A 17,798-nucleotide genomic window follows, 5' to 3' on the forward strand; every position below is an offset into this window, starting at 1 on the left:
ATCGTTATGAGAGGAACACAATCAGTAAACTTTAATACCACCACCTGACATTCCGAAAACGAATGCAAAAACTGAACCCGTTCTGGCCAATCACAGCCCTCTTTTTTGAGTGTGCGCATTCTCAAGAGGAATTAAATAACGTGTGGCTTCTAAAATAATTCAGTGAAGTTTTGGTACTACGTTATTGCGATTTTGAAATTTGAAAAACGTTTAGCCATGCGGCGAAGCAAAGCCGAAGTGGACCGGTATATTTCCTCAGTACAAAATTCGTCTCCTTCACTGAAAGAGGTAAATATGCCGGATTGACTGCGTCGCTGTTATAGCAAGCCTAGAGCTAGCTTTAGCTACAGTAGCTAGTAGCCTAGTAGCTAGCATTCACTGCCAGCAGCCGGCCTGTCAGTGAGTGTATCAACCGTCCATTTGAAACCTTACAAGGGAACACTAATCATACTTACAACCTGACGCCAGTCGAAGGCAAAATTAGTTTGTAAATAATGTTAAAATTTGAATGTTCTAGCTAGCAATTGCCTCTCCTCGTGACCTACTACTAGTACTAGCCACCTCGGCTGGAAAAAAGCGGGACAGGTTAGCAAACTAGCTAATATTTGAAATTGGTCAACAAATCAAGGTGTTTTATAATCGTCAAAGTGTGTAAGTTGTGACTGGTGGCAATTGATGCCTATTGATTAACTGATCAGTCATATTAAAAAGGGGTTAGTGTTAGCTAACTTGCTAGTAATTTTGTTTTACAGACATTTGGCTGTTCAGACCGAGCCCCATACACTTGTTAGCAACTAATGTCATCATTCAGTCTTTCATGACAACTGTTAACCACAGCGTTTTTCAACAGAGACCGATAAAAGGATTTTTATTTGCTAAATTGTATTCTGAAGCAAAGGAGTATGAACTTGCTAAAAGGTAAGCCAGACCGCTACTGATGACATGCAGGCTGATGATGTTATTATAGCCACTTTCATTAACATTCACACATTTTGTTGCGTGTAATTAAGCTAAAGTTGATCTATTGTGCCAAAATTGGATATTGTTTTGTCGACAAAGTTCACGTAACAGCCATACAAATACAAAGTACAAGGATAGTGCAAGGAATATTGCCAACGTGTCTGCCATTAAGCATGGCAATGGTAGTCTTTTAGTCTTACAGACTGTCGAAATGATGATTAGTCAAGCTGAGTAACTACTAATGTATTTCTCTCTCTGTGCTACCTGACAGACATGTATCAGAGTACCTCAAGGTGCAGGAAAGGGATCCCAAGGCACATAAGTTCCTTGGTCAGCTCTATGAAAGAGAGGGAGATATCAACAAGGCAGTGGGATGCTACAAGGCAAGTGGTCACGCATGAATTTCAACACTCACTCCAGCGGTTTGTGACTGTAAAACAAGAATGTCGGGTGCATATTTTGGAGAAGTATAACTACTGCAAAAGTATTTTGGGCGCGCAACACGCTTATCGTGCTTGTGCCTCTTTGTTTGTTCAGAGGTCGGTGGACATGAACCCAGCTCAGAAGGACCTCGTCCTGAAGGTGGCTGAGCTACTGTGCAGTAAAGCGGAGGATGACAGCAGGGCGGAGTTTTGGGTAGAGAAGGCTAGCAAAATGTTACCCGGCAACCCTGCAGTCTTCAACCTAAAGGTGAGATCAGCTTAACAAACCACGTAAATCTGAATGCTGTGAATTCAAATAGATTTTTTTTTTTTTACTATGAACAAACCAAAGCTTTTAAAATGACTGAAGTTAGACCTAACCCATCCAAACCCAACCCTGTATCTTCCAAGTTCCTCTTGAACCAGCAGCTGTCACATTCATCCGTGCAATCTCTCCGTCCGCATTCAGGAGCGCTTGTTGAGCCGTCGGGGGCAGCAGGGCTGGAACCAGCTGTTTGACCTGCTCCAGGCAGAGTTGGCGGTGCGGCCGTCAGATGCTCATGTGAACATGAAGCTGGTTCAGCTGTACACCTCAGACGGCAGACAGGAAGAGGCTGTCCGACACTGCCTCAGCACAGAGAAGAAAGGCCTTCTCAGACACAACCTGGACTGGTACACCACTGTGGTGCACACTCTGCAGGTCCGTAGTGCACACTCTGTAGCTAACTTGGTGCACAGAGTGCAGGTCTGCTACATACTCCCACGGTCTGTCAGCAATGCTAGAATGCTGGCGTATTAGACTCGAGACGCATGTTAATTGCCCGAGTCATTATGTCATTACGTGTGTAAGATGAGTGCCCTGATTGGTCCATATTTCAGGAGTACCTTTACCAACCGAGTGTGATGTCCAACGAGAAGATGTGTAGGCAGCTACAGAAAGAACTGCTGTTGGCCCACAGTAACCTGCTGAGACTCACACTGTCTGGGAAAGGAGTGCAGCCAAGTGTGGATGCCCTGAGAAGGTGTGTGGCTGTCTTGTGTTTGTATGCTTGTGAGAGAGAGAGAGGGAGAAAAGGGGGGGGAAGAGAGGGATCGAAACATGCAAGTGGGACCTCCTGAGTGCTGCAGATAATCTTGTGCTGAGACTAATAGAAATCCTAGAGATTAGATTTGCATGTGATCGGGTTTGCATTAGGTTTGCCTGTCACTTTGCTTTTTAGCATTTCGTTTTACTTCCTGTGTGATTTGTGTTACTTTTTCTCTCTTCTTATGATTGGGTAACACTTCCACGTGTGTGTGTGTGTGTGTGTGTGTAGTTTTGACTGTGCCATGCATGCCCTGAATAAGACAACGGGCGGTGTGACAGACGAGCTGAGTGAGATGTTTGCAGAAATGAGGGGGCATCTTTACCTGCATGCTGGCACTCTACTGCTGAAGATGGCACAGGAGAAACTGCAACAGTGGAGGACTGTGGTCGATCTGGCTGGACTGTGCTACCTACTAGCATATCAGGTAAAGGAATGTCCCCCCCTCTCTCACATCCTCTTCCTCTCTTCTTCCCTCCCTACCATGCACATGTAGTTGTCCTCGGCCATTGTAGATCGCTATTGCACAGACGTTGAATTAATTTTTCATGTTTTCGTTCCTGTGCCTCTAGGTCCCCAGACCAAAGGCCAGGGTGTCTAAAGGTGACCAGTCTGTCCCTTCGCCCCTCGAGCTTCTTTCCAACGAGAGGCAGAGCCAATCAGGACACATGCTGCTCAACCTCAGCACTGACACGCACACGTTTGTCAGAGAGGTCAGCATTCGTCATCAAAGCTACGACAAACACGCATTTCTCAGTGCTCTGTCGTGTAGTAGTGTTGACTTTGGCAGTGTAACTGAAACCATGTTGTGTGTTCTAGGTGGTGGAGACGTTTGGGAACCGCAGTGGGCAGGGGTGTCTGTTTGAGCTGCTGTTTGGCCCCCAGGCTCCTGCCGGGGCGTCCTTCATTGGCAACGACGACATCCGCTCAATCAACACCCAGGGCCCAGACTTGGCAGACCTAGAGAAATGGGACAAGGGTACGGTGTGCTTGTGTGCGTGGCTGAACAAATGTTTGCTTTGCGTTTTCAATACTCTAAGCTCGTTTCTCCCTTTTTATATCGGTAGAATCCATCTTGCTGCATGGAGGGGACCTGCAGCAGTTGTGCTGGCTGGGCCTGCAGTGGTCTTTCCTGGGCCAGAGCCCGCCCCTCGGGCAATGGCTTAGGCAGCTGTTCCCAAGACTCACCCTGGAGACTTCCAAACTGGACACCAACACACCTGAGTCCATCTGCCTGCTGGACCTGGAGGTGGGTTGGGAGATCTTGGTGGTTACGTTGCTGACTGGGGTCTCGCAGTATTCCTGATGTTTTACACGTTTTAATTCTTTCGACGCTTCAAATATTTAGTGATTCACACCAGAAGGCGTGTGTGTAAGGCGTTCCTCACACACTCAAACCTACTCTCCTGTTCTCTGCAGGTGTTCCTTTGCGGTGTGGTGTTCTGCAGTCACACCCAGTTGCAGGAGAACGCCAGGATAAGCTCTTCAGGCCAGCAGCAGCTGCTCAAAGAGCCTCGCTGCCTCCCCCCGCCCCTCCTCCTCCTGCTCTCCACAGACAGGCAGAGGGAATGGTGGGACGCAGTCTACAGCCTCATCCACCAGCAGACCGCGTGAGCCTTTATGCCTATTCTCACTGGATCCACGGCAGTTTCCTCTTCTGTTGGTGCCGAGTGGAACACATGTCACCGCAGTACCTCAATTTGAATGTTAATCCTAGTCTCCAGTGCTTCTCTCAGTGGAGATAGCCAAAATGACATTTAAAGGCCTATTCCCCCATGGTTTCTGCAGCGGAGAATGTATTGTAAACACAACTGTTCAGCGTGAGTGACACTTCCGCGTGTTTGTGCGTCTGTTCAGGCCTGGTATGTCGGCCAAACTGAGGGTGATTGTGCAGCATGGCTTGAGCACCCTGAGAGCTGGAGAGAAACACGGTCTTCAACCAGCCCTGCCCATACACTGGGCTCAGCACCTCAGCCAGACGGTACGCACACACACACCTCTCCCTTTCTGTCACACAACACACAACTGAACATGATATGGGCTAGGCGGAAATCAGCGCTCTCTGTTTTAGTGTATGTTAAGTATAACTCATACTTCCACTTAGTCATCATTTTCCTCGGACAGTGCATAGATGTGTGGTTCTCAACGAGGCGGGCTCGAATCCACGTGACAGCCGTCCCCATATTCACGCTGCCGTGTTGCGTGTGTGTGTGTGTGTGTGCGGTTGCTTTCCAGGGCGTTGGGGTGAACTCCTACTATGAGCAGAACGAGTATATAGGACGCAGTGTCCACTACTGGCACGTGGTGCTCCCACTGCTGGACAAGATCAAGCGGAGACGCAGCATCCCTGAGCCCCTGCAGCCTCTCTTCATGCACTTCCCCTCCAGGGACATACAGGTCCGACTTGAGTCATAAAAGCACCCTTCTTATGGAAGGCTCCATTCAATGACCGTACCCGACATTCCTGCTTTTTGTCGGAACAGTTTGCGTTCCGTTCAGTGCGGGACAGTTATATGGGTCTTCTCACGCCGCTGTTTGTGTGTGTGTGCAGGTCTCAGAAGTTAAGAGCTATGAGGAAGAGGCCAGGATAGCGTTTGCCACGCACCTGGACATTGAGGGTAAAACGGAGGAGGCCGTTGCTAGTCTGGAGAGCATCAATAACATCTCGTCCAACTGGCACTTGGCTCAGGTAGGTGTTTAGGGTCTGTAACAAGATAGTTGTATTGGGCAGGATGAAGAAATGGATCCCTAAAGACTTTCTTAAGGAGGAAGTCTTTCTGCTTTTGAGTGAACAGTGGTGGCTAGTAATTGTTGTCATATTGGTGGTGTTTGTTTTACTGTTGTGAGTCAAGTTTCCATAATCAGTGGCTCTGACTGCATTGAACGCAATCGTTCTGTAATTGCCAGATCTTCCAACGCCTGTCAGAAGAGGCTGGTAACGGAGTAGAGGAGACCCAGGATAGGTGCATCACGTACCTCAGGAAGTTCAAGACCTACCTATCCAAGATCTACAACGCCAATGCAGATGACATGGATAAGGTGACACATAGTATTCCCTCTGACTGCCCCGTGTGTTCCATAGAATAGGTTTCTTAATGCAGCACGTCTCACAAATGACATCAAATGTATGATTCCTGACTGTGTATGTTTGCGCAGCTGCCAGTTTCGATGGAGGAGGTGATGGATCTCCTGAACGATGTGAACCAACAGCTGCGGGACAGTGGGGAGGCCATGGGTGAAGAGGACATGAATGGATTTCCAACCCTCTCCAGTCCCAGTCAGTTCACAGAGACTGTTGCCACCATCTCTCACACTAAGTTGTCACCCTCCCCCAGCAAAGGGATCGTGTCACCTTCTAAGAGACACCAGGTAGGTTGAGTGGGTTCTACAGACATTTGTTTGCGGTTAATTAACACTCTGCTTTATGTTGCATATCAGGATCTCTTGCCAAGGGTTACTGCACATGTACTATTGAGTGTGTGTTTGGGGGTGGGGGTAGAATCTGAAATTGGTTACTTCTGTCAATGATTGACATAATTACTGTTCTGTGACCAGATATCACCCAAGGCACCACCCCCTTGGGTAGAAGACCAGAAGGCTCTCATCCAGAAGCTCTGTCAACAGGTGGAGGCGCTCAAGGTCGGCCTGATTTCTACCTGTTTCTATCCTGACGTTGTCATACTCATAATTCTAGTCAGTATATGAGTCTGATAACTCTGTTGGGCTGTGACTATGGGGCATGTTTCAACCGAACTCGTAAAACAAATGCCTCTTCGCTCAATTGGATAGACCTACAACCAATCATAGCAACGTAATATGTTATTTGTTGAAAACAAATTCAACCCAAGCGCTCTTTCGTGGCGTTGTTGATAACGTTACTGTTGATCATCTGTCCATCGTCGTATAAAGCCCGCACTGGCAATTTCATTGGTCCGCCCAGCTCCTGGTTTTATATAGTTTGTCCCCGATACGAGCCCCTCCAGACCCAACTTCCCAACCAAATGTTTGTTGTGGGCGGGCTAAGTTGGGCTGGAAGCCAGGCTAACCTGTTTCACTAATTGTCTAAAATTGAAAAAGGTTTCAAATTTCCAGACACCAGAGATTTGCCATGAAGATAATGTTAAATAAATGTGCAGTATGTTTATTAAATGAATACTGGTTTTGATCAAGTGTCTTTTTTTTCCCCTGTCAGAATGAAGTCCATGACCTGAGGCTCAACTCGTCAGAGAACGTTGCCTCGCCTCACCACAGGATGTATGGGGACAGTTACGGGGCCGAGGGCCTGCAGGAGAACTACCCACCAGCACAGACCTTCCATGGGGCCCCACTCACTGGTAAACTGGCTTGCATTTTACAAACACACTGGCTGTTTTAAGATTAAATTACCCAAGGGAATTCTAACACTTGTTTTTCCTAAACAGTTTCCACAACAGGCCCCTCCGTGTATTATAACCAGTCACCAGCTTATAACTCCCAATATCTTCTCCGCACTGCAGCCAATGTTACCCCAACTAAGGTAAGTTACGCCTATCCATGTCTTTCTGTTGTAGCCATAGATCGATACAAGCATTCGTAATGTTAAAAAGCTTTTTATTGTATTTTCTTTTTTTTTAGGCTCCAATGTATGGGATTAACTGTCTGCCACCACAACAGCGCATGTATACGTACCAGCAGCCTACTCACACGCCACCCCTGCAGACCACTCCAGCCTGCATCTATCCTCCCCAAGACCAAGTCTTCGGAGCACCGCTCCGCTTCGAGTCACCAGCAACCAGTCTACTATCACCTTACAGTGAAGAGTATTATGGACATGGAGTCACTCAGCCCACCACCAACCCTCCCCTCCCTGAGCCTGGATACTTTACAAAACCCTCCGTCGTTCCTCCGCAACCACCAAAGAGCATTGAGGGGAAGCCCATGGACTTTGGGAAGATCTCCTTTGGGCAGCAAGCCCCAGCTGACCCTCCCAAAGTGCCCAGTTTCGGCGCGGGGATAGTTGCCCAGTCCACCCCCTCTGCCTCATTCAAGTTCAACTCCAACTTCAAATCTAACGACGGGGACTTTACTTTTACATCTCAGGCTAAAAACAGCGAGAGTCTACTCGGTCTCTTGACATCAGACTTGCCTGGCAAAACGGATGCGACTCCAGAGAACAAGCAGCCAGCTATAGAGCAGCCTGGCAGCCAAGGGGGCATCTTCACCTTTGGCAGTAAAGCCACAGCCGGCTTCTCTTTCACAGACGCAGCGCAGGGTTCAACTGGCCTGTTTGGGAAAACGGAGCAGCCGTTCAGTTTCACCGACGTGGCCACGCCTGCGTTCGGGCTGCCTAACGCTGCACCGGAGGAGAAGGCGGCTGAAAGCGACAATGAAAGCGCCCACGCGGAGGAAGACGAGGACGGCCCCCACTTTGAGCCCATCGTCCCCCTTCCCGATAAGGTGGATGTGAAAACGGGGGAGGAAGAGGAGGAGGAGATGTTCTGCAACAGGGCAAAGCTCTTCCGGTTTGACGCCGACACAAAGGAGTGGAAGGAGAGGGGCCTTGGAAGCTTGAAGATCCTAAAGCACACCACGTCAGGGAAAGTCCGTCTGCTGATGAGGAGGGAGCAGGTCTTGAAGATTTGCGCCAACCATTACATCACCGCGGACATGCTTCTGAAACCAAACGCCGGATCTGACAAGTCCTGGGTCTGGAATGCTGTGGATTACGCCGAAGAAGTTCCCAAGCCCGAGCAGCTTGCTGTACGCTTCAAGACTGCTGACGAGGCTACACTCTTCCAAATCAAGTTTGAGGAAGCCCAGAAGATCGTGCCCGCATCTCCTGAAAAGCATGAGCCGTTTGAGAAAAAAGAGGCCTCTCTGAAACCTCCAGCTCCCCAGGCGACAAGTTTGGCATTCCAGTTTGCGAAGAAAGACGGCGAATGGGACTGCAACGTGTGCTGTGTCAGAAATGCTGCCGCAGAGGTTCAGTGTGTCGCTTGTCAAAGTGCTAACCCAAATGCTCCATCCAAGTCAGACAGCAATAGTGCAAATGAGGCTAAAGCCTTGACAGGTGGCGTAGCCTCAGTGGGGGGCTTTACTTTTGGATTTGCAGCTGATTCATCAAAAGCCGCGAGCTCAAGCTCCTCGAAAGGATTCGGAGCCTTTGGCGCTTCCATTCCTTCTTCTTTCACATTTGGAACCGGTAGTAGTGCTACACCTTCTGCATTCGGTGCAGCTAGTAGTAGTAGTGCTACCCCTGCTACTTTTGGATCCCAGTTTGTCAAAAAACTAGGCCAGTGGGACTGTGACACGTGTGCTGTGAGAAACGAGGCATCCGCAAACAGTTGTGTCTCATGTCAAACACCAAACCCCTCAGCAAAACCTTCTACCGCAGCCCCAACTGCCTCTTTCGGGTCTGGTTTTGGAGCTCAGTTTGTAAAGAAACTTGGGCAGTGGGACTGTGACACGTGTGCTGTGAGAAACGAGGCCTCCGCAAACAGTTGTGTCTCATGTCAAACACCAAACCCCTCAGCAAAACCTCCTGCCTCAGCCCCAACTGCCTCCTTCGGGTCTGGTTTTGGAGCTCAGTTTGTAAAGAAACTTGGGCAGTGGGACTGTGACACGTGTGCTGTGAGAAACGAGGCCTCCGCAAACAGTTGTGTCTCATGTCAAACTCCTAACCCCTCTGTGAAACCAGCTGCTGCAGTTACATCAACAAAGTCATCTGCTCAACCCCTTGTGTCTGGTTTTGGAGCTCAGTTTAACAAGAAGGATGGACAGTGGGATTGTGACACATGTGCAGTGAGAAACGAGGCTTCCGCAAACACTTGTGTCTCTTGTCAAACTCTCAACCCCTCAATTAAAAGCACTGAAGTGGCACCAGCACCATCAAAACTATCAGCGTCAGGATTTGGATCTGCATCTGGCTTTGGATCAGCCTTTTCTAAAAAGGATGGGCAGTGGGACTGTGATGCCTGTCTTGTCAGGAATGAGGTTTCCGCCTCTCATTGTGTATCCTGTCAGACAGCAAACCCCAATCCGTCCCTGGCAGCCATGTTTGCTAAGAAGGAGAGCCAGTGGGATTGTGACGCATGCCTTGTGAGAAACGAAGCCTCTGCCAGCCAATGTGTGTCCTGTCAGACGCCAAACCCCAATGCGAAAAGCACAGTCACTTTTGCGCCACCAAGCTCTTCCTTCAGCTTTAGCTTTGGAACCAAGAGTTCCTCCAGTCAACTGCCTGAAACTGGCTTCAAAGCTGCTTTCACTTCCGCCAATGCTTTTAAGTTTGGTTCAAGCAAAGATAAAAGCTCCCCCGCTTCCTTCAAGTTTGAGGCTCCTCCTTCAACTGAGGATAATCCCCCCACTGCTGCAGGCTTCTCGTTTACCATGCCCGTCCCAGCCGGTGGTTTCAAATTTGGCACTCAGGAAACCCCACAGGAAACCCCTCCAGCAGACGCTACATCACTGGGGTCAGGGTCTGCATCCATGTTTTTAAAGAACATAGCCGAGCAACACCGGGAGAAAGAGAAAGAGTCGGTTGTCCCAATATCTGCATCAGAAGCGCTTGTAGATAAGACGAACCAAGATGACAATCCCCTCTTCACTGGGAAGCCCAACACATTCACTTTTGCAGACTTGTCCAAATCCTCACAGGGAGACTTTCAGTTTGGCCAGACTGATCCTAATTTCAAAGGCTTCGTGAGAGCCGGTGAGCAGCTGTTCACGTCAGTGCGGCCCGGCCAGAGGCCCGAAAGCTCGGCTGATCAGGATGAGGAGGACATGTATAAAACGGAGGAGAATGACGACATCCAGTTTGAGCCGGTTGTCCAGATGCCGGACAAGGTGGATCTGGTCACGGGGGAGGAGGATGAGCAGGCACTTTACTCTCAGCGTGTGAAACTCTTTCGCTTTGACCCCACCACCAGCCAGTGGAAAGAGCGTGGTGTTGGTCTCCTCAAGTTTCTCAAAAACGCATCTAATGGCAGGCTGAGGGTTTTGATGAGACGAGAGCAGGTCCTGAAGGTCTGTGCCAACCACTGGATCACCACCACTATGAACCTCAAACCCCTGGCCGGTTCAGATAAGGCCTGGATGTGGTTGGCAAACGACTTCTCGGATGGAGATGCCAGATTGGAACAATTGGCTGCCAAGTTTAAAACCCCGGAGCTTGCAGAAGAGTTCAAGCTCAAGTTTGAAGAGTGTCAGAGGCTGCTGTTGGACATACCCTTGCAGACCCCTCACAAGCTGGTTGACACAGGAAGAACTGCACACCTCATTAAGAAAGCTGAGGAGATGAAGTCTGGATTAAAAGACCTCAAGTCCTTCCTCACCGACGACAAAACAAAGATCAAAGACAATGCCGGACAGGCAGGGGACACAACAGCTAGCAACATCTCCAGTTTAGTCATCAAACCACATGCTGATAGCACAGGCCCTACCTTAGAGTGGGACAATTATGACCTGAGGGAAGAGGCTCTGGATGACAGCGTTGACACGTCGGTCTATGCTTCTCCAATAGCAAGCAGCCCCATCAGGAAGAACCTCTTCCGCTTTGGGGAGCCGACTGTTGGCTTTAGCTTTTGCTTTCAGCCCGTTGTCAGTCCTTCCAAGTCCCCTACCAAGCTGAACCAGAGCGGCGTGTCGGTGGGAACAGACGACGAGAATGATGTGACGCAGGAGGAGGAGAGGGACGGACAGTACTTTGAGCCCGTGGTTCCTCTGCCGGATCTGATCAACACCTCCACTGGAGAGGAAAACGAGCAGGTGCTGTTCAGCCACAGGGCCAAGCTGTATCGCTACGACAAAGACCTTAAACAATGGAAGGAAAGGGGTATCGGGGATCTCAAGCTGCTGCAGAATTATGACACCAAACGCGTGAGGCTGGTTATGAGGAGAGACCAGGTCCTGAAGATCTGTGCCAACCATTGGATCAACTCAACCATGAAGCTCGAACCCATGAAGGGTGCTGAGAAGGCCTGGGTCTGGAGTGCTATAGACTTTACTGAAGGGGAGGGGAAGGTGGAGCAGTTAGCAGTGAGGTTTAAACTGCAAGACGTGGCCAACTCCTTCAGAGATGTCTTCGATGAGGCTAAGGATGCCCAGGACAAGGAGATGCTGGTGACCCCAGTTATGGCCACAGAGGCCACACCACATGAGACAGCCACTGGAACGAGCACCCCATTATGTGGGAAGGCAGCCATTTCTGTGCTTGAAGAGACCACCAGGGAACGCACAGAGCTCCCACCCGAGACCTTCCACACGCCAGACAGCAAGTCCTCAACCGCCACACCACACAGCCTCTTCAACCTGCCCAAGACGGTCGTCTCTCCACCCAAGTTTGTCTTTGGCACGCACACCCTCCAGAAGATCTTTGGCAGCCCCACTTCTTCCTCGGAAACGGAGGGTTCTTCAGCAAGCTCCAAGCCTAGGGACAGCGGCCCAGAACCCCCAACCTCTTCTGCAACCCCTGCCTTCAAGATCCCGGAGAAAGGTGAGACCCTCGAAGTTCAAGTGCACTATCTTGACTGGATTTGGTTCTGTGTTTCAGTTGAAATGCTTGTTTTTCATTTTAACGGCAACCTATGATGGCGTTTCCCCATTTTTCCCATTGTGTGATTCCATTCCATTGTTTGTTTATTTCGTCGCACCACTTCACACCCGGTGTGACTGTCACACTGGGGATTCTATCCTGTCAACTCAACAAAATCAGTACCAAATACCTCAACTCTGAATTGAACACTTGACATACTGGGCATACAGTTACAAACTGTTTATCAAGTCATTGTAATGTAATTACTTTTAAATAATCAAATATGATAAATCATATTTCACTTTATTAAGCGATTGTGTATGAGCACAGAGTTTTGAGCATTCCCCAGGAGAATTCCTCTCTCACACATCACACACATTCAACAACACATCAGCCTTCTAGTTTGTCTCACTTCACCAACCATTATTTTTTAGGCTTGGATTTTAGGCTTTTCAAAGATAACCCAATGGCTTTTTGGACCTGCACATCATCCACCCAATCTGAGCCCCCAGGTACTCTGGTCACTGCACTGTGTGTGTGCTGTGACGTGTCATGTACACAGCTGTCACTTGCCGGCCTTCACAGGCTCGACATAACCTCAGCCGCACGGAGTGGAAAACAACAAACCTATACTGCCAAAATCTCAAATGTTGCATGTGTGTGTTTGTGTGTCCTTGTATGCTTGAGAAAGCCATCATTGTCCTTTCCAATAGCCCACACATGACAAAATGACCCATTTGGGAGCAATAAGTGGGTACATTACAGCTAGGTTCTGCTCTCTTGGCTGAAATTCGACACAAGGAGATTCCTGCCAAGAGCCCTGAGAGGAATGCACAGTGTGCGGACCCTTGGCGTCACACACATTTTTAGGCCTGGAGGTGTAGCAACAGTGTGAAAGTTGATGCCCTGCCGGATCTAGTTCACACCAGATTTATGCAGACGTTTTTTTGTAACTGTCTTTATTGGGTAGTTGGTGGATGTTAATCTACAAATCAGTTTGAACATCGGGAAGACATTTTAAAACCAAAATGTCTCTGTCTGGCCCAGTTGGTTAAAATGTATACCTGGAGATTGTTGGTATATACACACATACGAAGATTAATCTTATTTTTAGTTGGAACGTTCACTCGGGTGTAGCGTAATAAATGCATGATACCAGGTTTTGAAATGCACGTGTTCATTATGAAACTAATCCCTTGTGCAATACCGATTTCTGCACCTGTCTGCTCTGTCATATGTGGCCATATCTCATGTGGAGTGACATGCAACGAGAGCAATGCACACGTGCATCAAACCGGCCCCAACCGTGCCACCCGCTACACTGTCGCTCTCTCGTTCCAGTGCCCCCTCCGGACGAGTGCAGCAGCGTCGAGTCTGAGCCGGAGGTGATCTATGTGAGGGAGCCCACCCTGGAGCAAGCTGCGCTAGCCAGGGAGCTGCTGCTGCCCCTCACCTTCTTCTGCTACCAGAATGAGCCGGGCTACATCAGCGATGACCAGCCTGATGGTGAGAAGCCACGCGGCACGGGCGTCTTTAAGTCTCGCCCCACCTTTTTTTTGTGTGTGTGTGTGTGGGGGGGGGGGGGGGCTGCTGCCGCCACCTGCTCCGTTTCTGGTGAGACCGTGAGCTAAGTCAGGATGTTGTTTCTGTTTGGGTTACGGCAGATGAGGACTTTGAGACGGCGGTGAAGGCCTTAAATGGAAGGCTGTATCCTGATCCACTTCAGAGGATAAGCGCAATATCAAGTAGGTTTCAGGATAATTACATTTTGATGATATTGGCTTGAGTTGGTTTTCATAGAAACTGGATTTTTTTAAATTATTTTTTTTACTGTTTGTCATCAGTTAATTTCATTATTTATCCAATTATTTTACCCTTGTTATAAGAACCGCGTGTTTTTCCCCCCAGGCTCCCAGGTAGAGGCCTCTGGGGTGGATCCAGACTGTGAAGTGGTCTGGGAGAAGAAGCCCACTACTGAGGAGGAGCAGAGAGCCAAATGCCTCTTGCTGCCCCCAACCTTCTTCTGTGGGGTGGCCAGTGACAGTGAGGCCGACAAAGACAAGCCTGAAGACTTTGAGACAGAGGTCCGCAAAGCCCAGGATGCTCTGGTCAGATACGTTTGAAACACACACACACACTCACAGGGAAACTACTCACAAGGTCCTGTAATTATCCTAGACATTTTTTCCCGGTCCCAGACTCGGATGTGTTTTTGTTTTGTTTGAATGCAGCGTCGCTCAAAATGGCTTGTTTTTGTTTTATCCAGAATGCCCAGAGGAGCACCGTTGCCGCTCTCTCGTCTGAGACTCCAGATCAGATGGCTAGCAGTAAGGAGGCTGTGACCTCCACAACAGAGGGACAGATCCCAGACCAGTCAGCCCAGATTAGAGCCTCCAGCAGCAGCCCTATAGACCTGTCCACCAAGAAGACTGAGGAGAACCCTGAAGCACACACCTCCCCTGCTCCAGCCTTTTCCCCCCCTGCCCCATCCGTCTCCCCCCCTGCTCCAGCCGTTTCCCCCCCTGCTCCAGCCGTTTCCCCCCTGCACCAGCCGTCTCCCCCCCTGCACCAGCCGTCTCCCCCCCTGCACCAGCCGTCTCCCCCCCTGCACCAGCCGTCTCCGCCCTGGCTCCAGCCTTCTCCGCCCCTGCTCCATCCAACTATTCGCCTGCTGCAGCAGACTCTACCACTGTCAGCACAGACTTCACCACTACTACCGTTACTCAAGGTCTAATGGATTGCTACTTTTCTTTCAATACAAAATTAAACATTTATGGAGTTTGTTCCTGAACAGTTTTCTTTTTTCCTTTTTTTTCTCAGACACTTCATCCTTTGGCTTTAAGACCGTTGGAGGAGGCTTCTCATTTGCTGATCTGGCCCAGAACACTGGGGAATACGCATTTGGACAGTCAGGTAGGTTTATGTTAATGACAACTGAAACGATCGTGGAAAAACTAAACGATCCGATAAATAGTTTCAATCAGCAATGCACATTTGCCTGAACTCGTCTCCATTTTTCTGTGGTAGATTCTAACTTCTCGTGGACAGGCGCTGGTGCCACAGTGTTTGGAGCTGCACCACCACCTAAGAAGGATGGAGAGGGGGCGGGGAGCGATGAAGACGATGCTGCTGATAATGCGGACATTCACTTTGAGCCTATAGTGTCATTACCCGAGGTACCCCGTTCGCGGATCGAACCTGAGAATCTTAGCCCCACACACCAGCCCCGAGTTATTCACACTCTTCTGCCTACCAAACCGTCCCATTTTAAGACACTGTTCAAACGACGATGAATTTGTGTCCGATGATTGGCCCCTTGATGAATTCAGAGAGAAATACAGAATGTGTATGGCATCCGCTCTGTACTAATCCCCGTGGTTCGCTGTGTGTTCAAGGTGGAGACCAAGTCGGGAGAGGAGGATGAGGAAATTCTGTTTAAGGAGCGCACCAAGCTGTACCGCTGGGATCGAGACCTGAACCAGTGGAAGGAGCGTGGCGTGGGAGACATCAAGATCCTGTACCACCCAGAGAAGAGGTTCTACCGGGTCCTGATGAGGAGGGAGCAGGTGCTGAGGGTGTGTGCTAACCACACCATCTCCCTGGCCATGGAACTCAAACCCATGAACACCTCCGCCCAAGCGCTGGTCTGGACCGCCACGGATCACGCTGGTGAGGAACACTGAAATGGCCCTGACTGTTTTTTTTAACAGTAGATTTTTACAGCCAGTAGGATTCGCACTTGGAGTGCGAGAGGTCTTAGGTTCAAATGCCAGGTGAGCCCACACTTCTTACAATCTTGCCCAAGGTGATAACAACCAAAGAGAATCTACAGGCCCAATTGTAGTTTAATCTGATGGTATTTCTTAAATACTGAAATGATACGGTGAGGCATGACGGTCAGTAAATGAGTTGCTCGAGTGGATGAGTTGTTAAGTCTTCAGTGACAGTGAATGTTGGGAGGTGTATAGGGAACAGAGAGTAAAAGTCAGAAACGGAGGGCCTTTTTATCTTGCAGCGTCCCCTGGGCACACCAATATGGTGTGTAATAAGGATATTGTCATAATATCCTTAACTTCATAGATGTGTGTGTATAATGATTCTAACATCTTTGTATTGGTAAAAACCTTGCCCCGTAAGCCAAATAGCTTAATGACCTGTGGTGTTTACTTCTTCTGTCTCCATCTTTTTCTCCCCTACTTTCTCTCCCTCCAGAGGGCGAGGGCAAGGTGGAGCAACTGGCTGCCAAGTTTAAAACACCCGAGCTGGCCGAGTCCTTCAGGAAAACCTTCACAGAGTGTCAGAACCGCATGGGCCAATCAGATTCCTTGGCTATGACGTCACCCCAGATGTCCAGAGCCCAGGAGCACTCCCGAGAGTCCAACCCCCGAGTCTACCTCACCATCACTGCCGACGACGAGGCCCTAGGAACCGTCGTCATCGAGCTGTTCTCCCACATCGTTCCCAAAACGGCAGAGAACTTCCGGATCCTGTGCACAGGACAGAAGGGCTTCGGCCTCCGCGACTCCATCTTCCACAGGGTCGTCCCTGACTTCATGTGCCAAGTGAGCTGTGGGGACGGCTTGGGGAATAACTGTGGTCCTAATGGGGGGGGGGGGGGGTTTCAGTTTGACATAGATGGGAGTATTAGTGGTAGGTAGCTTGTGTACTGTCATAACAATTGGCATGTTCATCTAAAGTTGCATAAAGCATGAGACTAAATAATGAAGTTGAACCACATCAATTTGAGTCAAGCCGTTGCAGTTGTCCTAACCTCGTCTGTGTCCCGACTCTGTCAGGGTGGAGACATCACCAGCCAGGATGGAACTGGAGGCAAATCAATCTACGGGGGGAAGTTTGAGGACGAGAACTTTGACGTGCGCCACACGGGTCCAGGCCTGCTCTCTATGGCCAACCGGGGGCGGGACACCAACAACTCCCAGTTCTTCATCACCCTGAAGAAGGCGGAACATCTGGACTTCAAACACGTGGCCTTTGGCTTCGTCCAGGAGGGCATGGAAACCGTCCGTCAGATGGGCGAACTGGGCACCAAGACGGGCAAACCCACCAAGAAGATTGTCATCACAGACTGTGGACAGCTGTAGGAAGGATGGCACCGCAGACGTTCTCCTGAGGGAACGTCACACCTGTAGGACACTTCTGCAGACTTGGGGGACCGTACCCTTTTGATTTGTCCAGAATGAGCACACTAGATTTGTCTGAGATGTAGGAAGTCACAGATTTGAGACTACTAAGGATTTTCAGATACTTTTGGGTGCACCCCTTTCTGTTACAGGGATTACATCTCCTCCTCCTGAGGTCTACACCTGGCAACAGACCCAAGACTTGGATATATTTGTGTGTATAATGTATATGGACTTTTTAACGTGATTTTCTTTGCATGTGTTTCACCGAGAGTTGAAGGCGCTGGTTCCTTTGTGTGCACCCTAACTTGTTTTTGTATAATGACGTCTTAATTCAAATTAACAAGGGAACGTTGTTTAAAAGTAAAAGAAACTGTTCCTTACCTCCGACTGTTCCTTTTTTGTTGTTGTTGTCTTATGCATTTCATAATGTGTAAATTATTACGCTAATACTCCTATGCTTTCCCTTAACTATAGAAATATCAAGAGCAGTAAGTTTGCATGACACTTATAGTTATTATATTCCATACAGTATCACTGTGGAAGAACAATGGTTGGTAAGGGATTATATCTCTAAGGTTTAAAACATTATTTTGGAGAAATAAGATGTTGGAGAATGTAGGCCTGTGTCTTTGGAAATAAAGTTGCTTTATAACTAACTCACGGTTGGAGAGCATATTTT

The 17,798-nt window shown here is 49.0% G+C and overlaps 1 protein-coding gene across 1 annotated transcript; it reads left to right on the plus strand.

Annotated features, from left to right (window-relative positions):
* Window positions 1–105: 105 nt before the first annotated feature.
* Window positions 106–17,775, plus strand: ranbp2 (RAN binding protein 2). Its single transcript, XM_084689084.1, is given in 31 exon segments — window positions 106–288; window positions 851–918; window positions 1,232–1,343; window positions 1,498–1,650; window positions 1,852–2,082; window positions 2,262–2,404; window positions 2,699–2,894; window positions 3,040–3,180; window positions 3,287–3,446; window positions 3,535–3,716; window positions 3,887–4,077; window positions 4,325–4,448; window positions 4,703–4,864; window positions 5,019–5,156; window positions 5,375–5,506; window positions 5,624–5,836; window positions 6,023–6,106; window positions 6,660–6,801; window positions 6,889–6,983; window positions 7,082–11,936; window positions 12,410–12,487; window positions 13,317–13,481; window positions 13,640–13,720; window positions 13,884–14,083; window positions 14,242–14,523; window positions 14,526–14,703; window positions 14,796–14,888; window positions 15,003–15,151; window positions 15,371–15,644; window positions 16,188–16,537; window positions 16,772–17,775. Coding segments are annotated over 31 exon segments (9,750 nt in total). The 5' UTR covers window positions 106–216; the 3' UTR covers window positions 17,078–17,775.
* Window positions 17,776–17,798: the final 23 nt, after the last annotated feature.

The sequence above is a fragment of the Hypomesus nipponensis genome, chromosome 23 (assembly GCF_054491055.1).
Source record: "Hypomesus nipponensis isolate SF chromosome 23, ASM5449105v1, whole genome shotgun sequence".
In the NCBI taxonomy this organism is placed as follows: domain Eukaryota; kingdom Metazoa; phylum Chordata; class Actinopteri; order Osmeriformes; family Osmeridae; genus Hypomesus; species Hypomesus nipponensis.